We start from the raw sequence: 12,095 nt of genomic DNA, 5'->3' as shown, positions 1-12,095 counted from the left end.
AGCTCGTTCCGGGAAGAGAATTAGGCTGGAGCTCGGGGGTGGAGTGCGGACCCGGAGCTGGCCCGTCAGGCGGGAGCCGGGCAGGTGCGGTGGCGGAAGTGCGAGGACGCGGTCGGAGTGGAGCCGTCTAGGAAGCGGCGGCCGCGGGTCACCCAGCCTGGAGCAGCCGCCGCCCCACAGCCAGACCGCAGCGATTAGGGTTCAGGCGACGGAAAGATGCCTCTGTTCACCGCTAACCCCTTCGAGCAAGACGTGGGTAAGTGCTGGGCACGGGCTCGGGCCGCTGTTTGTCTTGCTAGAAAGTGGGCGGCGGCGACTCCGGGGACTGGAAAGCCAAGCAAAGGGAGAGAAGGGGGCGGCGCCGCTGCCTCGCCGCCCGGAGTTTTCAGGGGGCTACCTTGACGCGTCGCTAGCGGCCTGGGGCGTGTCTCTTGTACACCTGAGGTTGGAGTCCCCGAAAGAAGATTTTTTTCCCTCGCCGAGCGCCGGAATAGGGAAGAGCCTGTGGCTCGCTGGGGACTGGACCAAGTAAGCAATTGCAGAGTTGATGATATAAACTTCCTGCTCCGTCTACAATTGGTTCATCACCACTCCCTCCCTCAACTTGTAGATGATGCAGCGGTGGAAAGACCCTGCTGTCTGAGGCAGCCCAACACTAGAGACCTCGACTTGCCTCCATTCAATAGGAAAGCACTATTTCACCTCGGTCCTCTACAAACGCGTCCAAGCTCTGATAGCACAGCTTCAGAATTTATCTACAAAGGTTCGAAGTGTTACTCTCTATCCATGGATGGCGCCAAGTGCTCCGAGATGTTTTGTCTTAGGGTATGAAAAGGAAAGCCCTAGGGCGCCTGGGTGGCTCAGTTGGTTAAGCAACTGCCTTCGGCTCAGGTCATGATCCCGGAGTCCTGGGATCAAGTCCCACATCGGGCTCCCGGCTCAGCGGGGAGCCTGCTTCTCCCTCTGACCCTCTCCCTTCTCATGCTGTTTCTCTCTCCCTCCCTCTCTAATAAATAAATAAAATCTTTAAAAAAAAAAAAAAGAAAGAAAGAAAAGGAAAGCCCTAGGATCTCAAAATAGTTTAGAACAACTACTGTCTTATTTGTTGGAGTTGTAAGAGCGATGTTTTTAGTGACTGTTGAATGAAAAGAAAGATGATAGGATATGAGAACTTATTTTGGGCACTAAAAGAACAGTGAAATAAACTGGCCTTCCCCCCAGTGACTCCTAAGGTCCCTGTGTGGCTTAGTGGATCACAGTTTAATATTACTCTAGAAAAGGAGGCGCTGCTGTTCAAACAGAAAACACTGCCGTGTATAGATTATTTCATTGGCAGTGCCACCAATCACAGCTTCAAGGACTTGTTAGTTCAAGTATGATTGAAGTCACTATCCAAAAGACAGTTGGAGGATAAAAGGTCAAGTTTGATTGAGGCCCACCAGTAACAACAACAACAACTACTACTACTACTACTACTTCTTTTTCTTCTTCATCTTTTCCTTAAGGGGGGTGCAGGAGAGAGTATCTCAAGTGGGCTCTGCACCCAACACAGCCTCGATCTCATGACTCTGAGATCATGACCTGAGCTGAAATCAAGAGTCAGATGTTCAACCAACTGAGCCACCCAGGTGCCCCCCACCAATAACTTCTTTTAGACATGTGAATGGGGGACACCTGAGTGGCTCAGTCGCATGAGCCTTCAGCTCAGGTCATGATTTCCAGGTCCTAGGTTCCAGCCCTGCATCAGGCTCCCCACTCAGTGGGGAGTCTGCTTCTTCCTCTCTCTCTGCCCCTCCCTACTGCTCTCTCTCTCAAATAAATAAATAAAATCTTAAAAAAAAAAAAAAGACACATGATGGAATTAGTAGAAAAAGTGGAATGAAATACTATGGAGTTTAAATTGCCCTTAAATCCATATCACAGAAGAAAAGTTATATATTACATTTTTCAGAACTGAAATCTTTTAATTTGAAATAGTTAAGTAATATAAGCAAGTTATTATTTAACGTAGGATGTCTACAGGAATATGTTCCTTTGCAGTGTCATTGCCTTTTCACTTAACCTTTTTGATTCAGTCAGATTTTTATTACCGTTGGGGTTTTTTTGTCATTCTTCTGTTCACTTTTCATTCAACAAACAACATTGAATGATTACTGTGTGTATCTGTATTGTGTTAATTTCTGGGAACACAAAAATTTAATAGACTGCTCTCAAGGAACTCTCAGTCTAATGGAGGATATGTACATATGTAAAATGATAATTGTAATATAATGTGATAAATATAGTACTGGAAATACACAAGATGCTTTACATTCTTTCTTTCTTTAAAAGTCATCTTCCCTGGGCACCTGGGTGGCTCAGTTGGTTGAGAGGCTGCCTTCAGCTCGGGTCATGATCCCAGAGTCCTGGGATCGAGTCCCACATCGGGCTCCTTGCTCAGCAGAGAGCCTGCTTCTCCCTCTCCCTCTGTCTGCCTCTCTGCCTGCTTGTGCTCTCTCTATCTCTGTCAAATAAATAAATAAATAAAATCTTTAAAAAAATAAAATAAAAATAAAAGTCATCTTCCCTGAAAAGACAACAAGGACTTTCAGGCATATGCTTTCTCTGTAAAGATAATTGACATTATCCTCTCTCTCTCTCTCCTCCTTTCTTGACAGCAATTCTGCCTGCAGGAAGTAACCACCTCTAACTATATGTATGATAAGGTCATTTTATAATGAAGGTTTTTTTTTTTAAGATTTTATTTATTTGACAGAGAGAGACACAGCGAGAGAGGGAACACAAGCAGGGGGAGTGGGAGAGGGAGAAGCAGGCTTCCCGCTGAGCAGGGAGCCCGATGCGGGGCTCGATCCCAGGACCCTGGCATCATAACCTGAGCCGAAGGCAGACGTTTAATGACTGAGCCATTCAGGCGCCCCTATAATGAAGGGTTTTTAAAGGTGAAACCAGGGGCACCTGGGTGGCTCAGTTGGTTAAGCGACTGCCTTCGGCTCAGGTCATGATCCTGGAGTCCCGGGATCGAGTCCCGCATCGGGCTCCCTGCTCGGCAGGGAGTCTGCTTCTCCCTCTGACCCTCCTCCCTCTCATGCTCTCTGTCTCTCATTCTCTCTCTCGCAAATAAATAAAATCTTAAAAAAAAAATAAAAAATAAAGGTGAAACCACATTCCTTTCATCGACCTCCTTCACTGGAGGTCAAGCATTCTTGTCTGACGTCATTCATGTGGGGAAGCAATTCTTCCCTGAGACCTTGAGAAAAAGCTGTAGTGGGTCAAGATGTCTACGAGGCATTCATAAGTTGATGATGGTATATGACTTGTCAAATGGAAGCAGGCTACAGGCTAGGAAGTAAGGATCTCCAGCAGGCTCCTATTTTTTTCTTAGAGTCAGATCCTACAATCCTTGACGTGTATGTTAGCTATGGTAGCATTAGAGCTCTTTAAATATTTTATTTGATTTCTTCAAATCTGGATTTTTGCTTTGTTCAATAAAATTCTTTTGAAGCTGTGTCGAGCAAAAAAAGAAAACATATCTACACATATCCAACTATTCTTCCCCCACCTCCACATCTTAAGGTGGGTGTGTAGGGTTCTTGAGGTGGAGATTGGGGCAGCCATTCTGAGAGAATTAAAGAGGAAAGTGAAATATGAGGGACAGAGCCACAGTAGGAAGATTGCGTAGATAGTGTTAAAAAGGAAGATGTCATTTCCCTATATTTTATGCCAATTTTTCCAGTGTCGCTTCATTGCTTCCCAAGTCATGCCTTGTCTTTTCTCCAACTCTAGTTCAGTTCTTACTTGCACATCTTTTTTCTCCCTGCTCAAGCCAGACAGCCTTTTTTTTTGGCCATTTTCTGCTTTTGTGCCATTTTCTATTTACTGATACACTTTTTCTTTTTTCAACAACCTTATTATCGCCTTCCTTATAGATATACTAACTTATGTCCTACAAAGCTGAGCTCAGATTCTACCTCTGTAAAACATTTAATGACATAGTGGATTGAAGTGTGAACTTTTATCTTGAAAGGAAACTTTTTTTTTTTTTAAAGATTTTATTTATTTATTTGATGGAGAGAGAGGCAGGGAGAGGGGGAACACAAGCAAGGGGAGCAGCAGAGGGAGAAGCAGGCCTCCTGCAGAGCAGGGAGCCCAATGCGGGGCTCGATCCCAGGACCCTGGGATCAAGACCTGAGCGGAAGGCAGACGCTTAACGACTGAGCCACCCAGGACCAAAAGGAAACTTTTTTTAAAAAAGGATTTATTTATGTATTTGTGAGAGCAGGGGTCGGGGGGCAGGTGGAGAGGCAAAGGGGGAGAGAGAGAGAACCTGAAGCAGGCTTCACACCCAGTGCGGAGCACAACTTGGGGGCTTGATCTCACACCTCAGCCGAAATCAAGAACTGGTTGCTTAACCAACTGAGCCACCCAGGTGCAGTGAAAGAAGACTTTTTAAGTGAAATTTGAATGAATATATTGCTGTGTCTTTGTCTTGTGTTAGAAGAATGTAACTGTGAGGTAGCTTGGGCTTTTGGTCCAGGGATCTTTTTCTCCAGTGAAATTTTATAAGAAATGCTTAATAGGAGGGTCTTGCTGGCTCAGTAGGTGGAACATGCAACTCTTGATCTAGGGGTCCTAAGTTTAAACCCCGGGGTGGGTTTAGAGTTTACTTTAAAAAAAAAAAAAGGAGGGTGCCTGGGTGGCTCAGTTGGTTAAGTGACTGCCTTCGGCTCAGGTCATGATCCTGGAGTCCCGGGATCGAGTCCCGCATCGGGCTCCCTGCTGGGCAGGGAGTCTGCTTCTCTCTCTGAATCTCCCTCCTCTCATGCTCTCTATCTCTTTCTCTCTCTCAAATAAAAAAAAAAAAAAAAAAAAAAAAGGAAAGAAATGCTTACATAAAAATAGATATTGATAGTGCTCCTTTAATACAATTTACTATGTTCAGATTTATAACATTTATATACTTAAGGCAATTCTCGAACACAGTGAGGTTGCTATAATCTTTTCAAGAAATTACAATTAAGTATTTCGTTATGGATGAGAATGATCACTTTAATAGTTAATTTCTTTCTGTATTTTGTTTACAACCTTAAGCCTTTAGATACTTAACACATTTTAGTTGATGTATTTTAGCATAAAGTCCTTTTCCTATCAGCCAACTCTGTCAAGCCTAATATTTTGCCATACTTTATCTTTTTTAAGAAAACATTCAAGATAGAGTTGAAATTCTTCGGAATATTTAGCAGCTGTTCTTTTCCTATTCTATTCCTAATCCTATTCTTTTTCCTCCCTTCTCAGAGTTAAACGCTCTCCAAAAAGATACAACTGTATTTTTTTTTAATTTTTTTTTTTTTTAAGATTTTATTTATTTGCGAGAGAGAGAATGAGAGACAGAGAGCATGAGAGGGAGGAGGGTCAGAGGGAGAAGCAGACTCCCTGCTGAGCAGGGAGCCCGTTGTGGGACTCGATCCCGGGACTCCAGGATCATGACCTGAGCCGAAGGCAGTCGCTTAACCAACTGAGCCACCCAGGCACCCGATACAACTGTATTTTATAATATAAATAACACACATGCAAATACACTATACGTATTGTTTTGCATGTTTTTAAACTTCATAAAAAAGTGTCATTCTTTGTCATTTGTATCTTGTCATTCAGCATTTTTGTGAATTATTTCTGTCATATTTGTAGCTTTAGTTCATTAATTTTAACAGTTGTGTGTGGTATTCCACTGTATGGATAGACCACATTATTTGTTCATTCTTCTATTGATGGACATGAAGTTTTTTCCAGGTTTTTGCCATAGACAACAGTGCAGTGAAAGTTCTTACTCATGTTTTCTTGTTTATGTGAGTGAGAGATTCTCTAGGGATTATATCTTGAAGTAAATTCCTTCATCGGGCTCCCTGCTCAGCAGGGAGTCTGCTTCTCTGACCCTTCCCCCTCTCATGTGTTCTCTCTCTCTAATTCTCTCTCAAATAAATAAAATCTTTAAATACAGATAGTGCAGACTTGCAAAATATTAGTGCAGAGCTGTCTTTCCAAGTGCATATGGAAGATTTTACTCCCACCAACAGTGGCAGTGAAGTTCTTTCTTGTTCCACATCCTTACAAACCCTGGGTGTTGTCATATTTTTAAATCTATTCCAAGTTGATGGGTGTGAAATAGGGCAGTGTTTTCATTTCAGCTTCATTGCTAGTAAAGTTGAGCATCTTTTCACATATTTCGTGGTTATTTTGTTTTCTTTTTCTGTAAATTACCTGCTTGTTACTTTTACTTACTGCTCTGTTGGATTATTTTGTCATATTGAATTTTAGAGTTCCTTATACATTCTCTACTAATCTCTTGTTGGTTGTGTGAATTGCAAATATGTGTCTCAGTTTGTTGCTTTTTATTTTCTGATGTCTTTTACTAAGAAAATTTAGGATTTTTAAAAAGACTATATTTACTCATTTGAGAAAGAGAGAGAGAGAGCATGCAGGAACGGGGACGGGGAGAGGGAGAAACAGACTCCCTGCTGAGCAGAGAGCCCGAAGTGGGACTCCATCCCAGGACTGAGTGAGACACCATGACCTGAGCCAAAGGCAGATGCTTAACCAAGTGAGCCACCCAGGCACTCCAAGAAAATTTAAGTTTTAATTCATTGGTACTGTCTTTCTTGATTTCATTTTTCTTATTTTAAGCCTTCTCTACCCTGAGGTTATAAGGATCTTGTCATATTTTTTTCTGAAAGATTTTTAGAGTTTTGATTTTCACAGTTAGGTCTTTAATCCACCTGGACTTGATCTTTGTGTAGGGTCTGAGGAGGAATTTGATTGGATAATCAGCTATAGTAGACAGTAATTTATTGTCTTATCACTACTTACTGAATTGTCCTTTCCCCATGATTTTGGAACACTCTTTCATACAGTACATTCCTTATATGAAGCCTGTGTCTCTGCTTTTGGTCCTTCTACACTGTTCTCTGTCTATTCTGCCACCAATACCACATTTAAATGTCAGTGGCCTTGGGCAAGCTCCCCTGTTTTGTTTTTCTTCATTTTCATAGCCTTAGCTGTTTTTGGACCTTGTTCTTTCATATGGGTTTATGATCAGAGTGCTATAATCATAAAAGGGAATTTCTTTTATGCTGTTTTAGCATTTAAGAGAAAAGGCATTGTAATTTATATTTTTGTGTCCTGTGAACTGATGATGTTGATAATTAAAAGTAAATGTTTTATTCCTTGTAATAATAATTAGTTCTAAGCTTACTTAGATTATAGTTTGAAAGTAAGGCAAGAGGGCAAGAGGATGATTTTTCTACAAGTAAATATGCAATATAATACTATAGCCATGTTCTTAGGTGGATGTGTCCCTATGCTGCTTTTTTTGTTTAGATGAAAGAACCTTAAGGGTGTTTTAAGTGTTAAAAGAGTAGACCTTGTTTATAGTATGTAGTATAGAATATCAGACTCCAGTTACTTGACAACTTATAATTCTAACCATCTATCACTTAGATATCAAAATAAAACTTAAGGATATATAGTTTTTTTTTAATCTCCTGTTATTTTTTTTCTTTCCTTGGTTGCCTTGTGTCCCCAAATCTAACCTTCCCCTTCCCCCTCCTTTTGGTTTTTCACTTTGTCTTTTACAAAGTTTTGTTTCTTTTTGTTTGTTTGTTTTTAAGATTTTGTTTATTCATTTGAGAGATGGAGAGAGGGCACGAGTGGGGGGGAGGGGCAGAGGGAGAAGGACAAGCAAGCAGACTCCCCGCTGAGTAGCCATGGGGCTCAATCTTAGGACCCCGAGATCATGACCTAAGCCAAAGGCAGACGCTCAACCAACTGAGCCACCCGGGTGCCCTGTCTTTTACAAAGCGTCTAAAAATATTTTGCTCATAGTCTTCTTTCCTATTTCAGTTATCCGTCAATCAGCAACATTTGTCAAACTCCCTTGGTGAGCATATTGTTTCTAGAAACCAGAGACATTTGGGTATTGCTCATCCTTTTCCCTTATCCTTTCCTTTTTAGGACTGAAGTTCACATTGGCTTATTGGCATCTTCAAGTCTTGGAGTAATAAATCTTGCTTCCCATCTTTTAGACTACCCTTAACATTATTATTTTTTAATTTTTTCTTAAATTCTAGTCAGTTAACATACAGTGCAATATTGGTTCAGGAGTAGAATTCAGTGATTCATCACTTATATACCACACCCAGTGCTCATCCCAACAAGTGCCCTCCTTAATACCCATCACCCATTTAGCCCATCTCCCACCCACCTCCCTCCATCAACCCTCTGTTCTCTATCATTAAGAGTCTCTTATAGTTTGTTTCCCTCTTCCCCCCCCCTTTTCCCCTTTCCATATGTTCATCTGTTTTGTTTCTTAAATTCCACATATGAGTGAAATAATATGGTATTTGTCTTTCTAAGTTTTTTTAATGGACCTATAACTGCTGATGTCTGAAGGATAAGCACCTCTCCTACAACACTCTGTGGAACACTAAATATTTCTTTACCACTGAGACTTGTTTGTGACAGCTATCACTGTTCCATTCAAGGAAGATTTTCTTTAGTTTCCTCTAGTTAAAGAAGGTTGAAAACTGAAGATCCCATGAAGTATTTACAGTTCTGACTGACTTTTAATGCCATCTCAGAAGTTGTTTTTTAATAGGTATTTTATAAAAGCGTGAAGGGAAATGATGAATTAAAAATTTTTATTATGTGCAGTATCCCTATTTAATATAATTTTTGAATGATAGCAACATATAGGATGAAAAATTTGTTTGCTAGTGAAATTTTGATCATAACTAAAAACTTGACAGGCTTTTTGGTCAGTAAATATTCTTTTATGAAGCATTTGTTTATTAGTTTTCACATGCAACATGAGAATTGTAGAGACTCAGGATTTAGGTCATGTGAACTAAAAGGGATTTTTTAATTGTTATCTGAATTTTGCCTTTTTTTGTCATGGGATGAATTATCTTAACATTCTCTTCTAAAAGCTCTGCTTAAATCTAGCAGTGCATGTTTTGGTTTTCCTACTTAGTGCTATGCCCTTGAGGGTTGAAGGGGAAGAACTTTTTTTTTGACATTGTTGTCTTACTAAGCTCTGTTACTCCACTTGATAGTGAATAAATATTTGTATTTGGTTTAGGGATTGAACCTAAGGTCAGTGTGACACGTATCAGACAATGCCCTCTGAAAATCAGTGTTCTGAAGTGTACCACCTACTTATTTTTAGCTCATATTACTTCAATTTCATGTCAGAAATTTGTAAGTACCTGGTGGTGTACTTTTAAGAATTTTAGTCATTCTAGTGTTATCTCATTGTAGTTTTAATAGGCATTTATCTGATGACTATTGATGTTGGACACCTTTAAATAAATTTATTTGAGGGGCCCCTGGCTGGCTTAGTCAGTGGAACATGCAACTCTTGATCTTGGGGTTGTGAGTTCAAGCCCCATGGTGGGTGTGGAGCTTACTTACAATAAATAAACAAACAAATAAATGAATAACCTCTTTTTTGAAGTATCGATTTTTAAGTGTTTCATCCATTTTTCTTTTCACTTAATTTTCACAGGTCCTCTTTTAAGCCTGGCAGCCATTTTAATCTCTAAATAAGAACATGGATTCAGATTGGAATCTGAGCCAAGGTGAACTACCTAGAGACCTTAGGCTAGTAAGTTAGTTTCAGAGCTGGGTCTATAGAAGGCAGGTCTTCAGTATTTAATGGGTGATGCGTATACCTCGCAGATGCATGCAGAATGTGCATGATGGTTTCCTCAGTTTTTTGCAGAGGTCATGTGATCCCCTGTCCAGTCTAACTGCTTTTGATTTTCCATCTATGACATTTTAGCTACTTTGGAGACGTATTTTTCCTTTTCTCCAGCCATCTTGCAGGATATCTTGCAGGAAGCTATGAAGCTTCCTGATAGGTCTATTACAATAAAAATTATGCTTAACTACATTTCTGTTTCTTCCCTATTCCCTAATGTAAGAGTGTGGAAATGAGCATGCCCATTTTGTGGAGTTGGGAGCATGCATGGGTGTCACCTGACAGGTTTAGAGAGGGCATGTTGGAAGTATCAGCCAGGAAGAAAGTGAACTTGCAGGAATATAAAGGCTGGTCCTAGACCTTTTGCCTTTTTAATAGATGGTTTACAATATTACAAGGCAGTAAAAGATGATTTTGATGTGGTTTTTCCTCTCCTTCCTAACTGTCCTACGTGCCCCCCAAAAATGCTAGTGAAGTGTGAAGTCAAAAGACTGTCAGTCACTCTTCTGTATTCCACCAGATTGAGAAGCTCTTAAATATATTGTATTTTTAGATGATGTGGATGTAAGTTAGATGATATTAGATGGTCCTTTCCTTATAAACAAGACTTGAATTTGCATTTGCCCTATTCAGTATATTTAAAATATTTGCACATAGGGAAACTGAAAACTAACTTGTTGGGAAGAGTTACTTTAGCAGTTTTTGGTTTTTTTTTAATATTTTATTTATTTATTTGACAGAGACATAGCAAGAGCAGGAACACAAGCAGGGGGAGTGGGAGAGGGAGAAGCAGGCTTCCTGCGGAACAGGGAGCCCGATGTGGGTCTCGACCCCAGGACCCTGGGATCATGACCTGAGCCGAAGGCAGACGCTTTATGACTGAGCCACCTAGGCGCCTCACTTTAGCAGTTTTGAACAAAAATTGTGCTCAAGCAGCAGTTTGAGGATACCCTGAGTCAAATGCCCCAGACTGAAGTCCCTGTTTAACTACTTACTAGCTTTCTGTCCTTGCGCTAGTTTTCTGTGTCTGTTTCCTCATCTATAAAATGGGGAATCCTTACTTCATTTGATTGAAGTGTAAGTGGTTTAGCATATATAAAATGTTTTGAAGCTATTACGGTTGTTCTTAATTCAGTTATTACGTACCATTCAGTACTAAGAGCTGTAAGTTGGTTTTCATTTTAGAAGATAATGAACAGTGTAAAAAAAAAAAAAAAAAGATAATGAACAGTTTAAGGTAGAATTTATATTACTGCTTTCCCCAGAGTAAACTAAAGATTTGCATCAGTGAAATACACCCAAACAAACCAAAACATTAAATAAGGAGGGAGGAGTAAATGAGAAAATGTATGCTAAACCCAGATATTCTAGAATGCTAAGTGTGGTTGTTATTAAAGTCAGAGAAAGTGATGAAATATTTATTATCTATCAGGTTGAGGTTTTTGGACATAAATACTTTAGTCTAAATTTACACAAAAATTGTGTGGTCTAGAAACTTAATAACAAGTATATATAATTATTTTCATCATTAAACATGTATGACTTATTTATAAACTAGAAAGAATTGGCTCTCCTGCATTTTCAATAATTATTTAGGGGGTGCCTGGGTGGCTCAGTCGTTAAGCGTCTGCCTTCGGCTCAGGTCATGATCCCAGTGTCCCAGGATCGAGCCCTGTGTCGGGCTCCCTGCTCCGCGGGAGGCCTGCTTCTCCCTCTCCCACTCCCCCTGCTTGTGTTCCCTCTCTCGCTGTCTCTCTGTCAAATGAATAAAAATAAAATCTTAAAAAAAAATAAAAGATCAAAAAAATATAATAATTATTTAGTTCATAATGAATTGGTCCAAAGAAAGAACATTTTTGTATCTTTAGTAAAAGCTGTGAGCTGTGGTTTCCTGTTAGATGCCAAAAATGAATTCTAGTCATTTACTTACTTTCCATTTTCTAGTTATTGCTGGAAACTATTGAAAAAAAATTTTTTCCAGTTTTCTCCTAAACTACTATAAGGTATAAAAATAATTGGTCTTTTTTGTATTAATACATAAAACACAATTTTTCCTCTAACATCTAAGCATTGGTTGAGTCACGTCTCAAGACATTGATATGTTGGGACGCCTGGGTGACTCAGTTGGTTAAGCGTCTGCCTTCAGCTCAGGTCATGATCCCAGGGTCCTGGGACTGAGTCCCGCATTGGGCTCCTTGCTCAGCGGGGAGCCTGCTTCTCCCTCTGCCTGCTTCTTCCCCTGCTTGTGTGCTTGCTCTCTCTCTGACAAATAAATAAATGAAATCTATAAAAAAAAAAAAAGATACTGATATGTTGTATACTAATTATAACAAATTTGTGTATT

At 40.2% G+C, this 12,095-nt stretch overlaps 1 protein-coding gene across 3 annotated transcripts in view; it reads left to right on the top strand.

Annotated features, from left to right (window-relative positions):
* The first annotated feature begins 72 nt into the window (after positions 1-72).
* Positions 73-12,095, top strand: part of STAM2 (signal transducing adaptor molecule 2) — a 50,413-nt gene continuing 38,390 nt past the window's right edge. For 2 of the 3 annotated variants that reach the window (XM_064586548.1, XM_064586547.1), the window contains exons 1-2: positions 73-256; positions 611-763. In XM_064586548.1, coding sequence (XP_064442618.1) covers positions 217-256; positions 611-763 — 193 coding nt within the window. In that variant the 5' untranslated portion in view covers positions 73-216. The remainder of the gene's footprint in view (positions 257-610; positions 764-12,095) is intronic. The other variant, XM_045868862.3, reaches the window with a different exon arrangement.

The sequence above is a fragment of the Mirounga angustirostris genome, unplaced genomic scaffold, assembly GCF_029215605.1.
Source record: "Mirounga angustirostris isolate CCGP_5_RB_7025 unplaced genomic scaffold, mMirAng1.0.hap1 SCAF_3, whole genome shotgun sequence".
NCBI classification, from domain to species: domain Eukaryota; kingdom Metazoa; phylum Chordata; class Mammalia; order Carnivora; family Phocidae; genus Mirounga; species Mirounga angustirostris.
The sequence above is the reverse complement of the archived record's forward strand: the minus strand, read 5'-3'. Positions and strand labels throughout refer to the sequence as shown.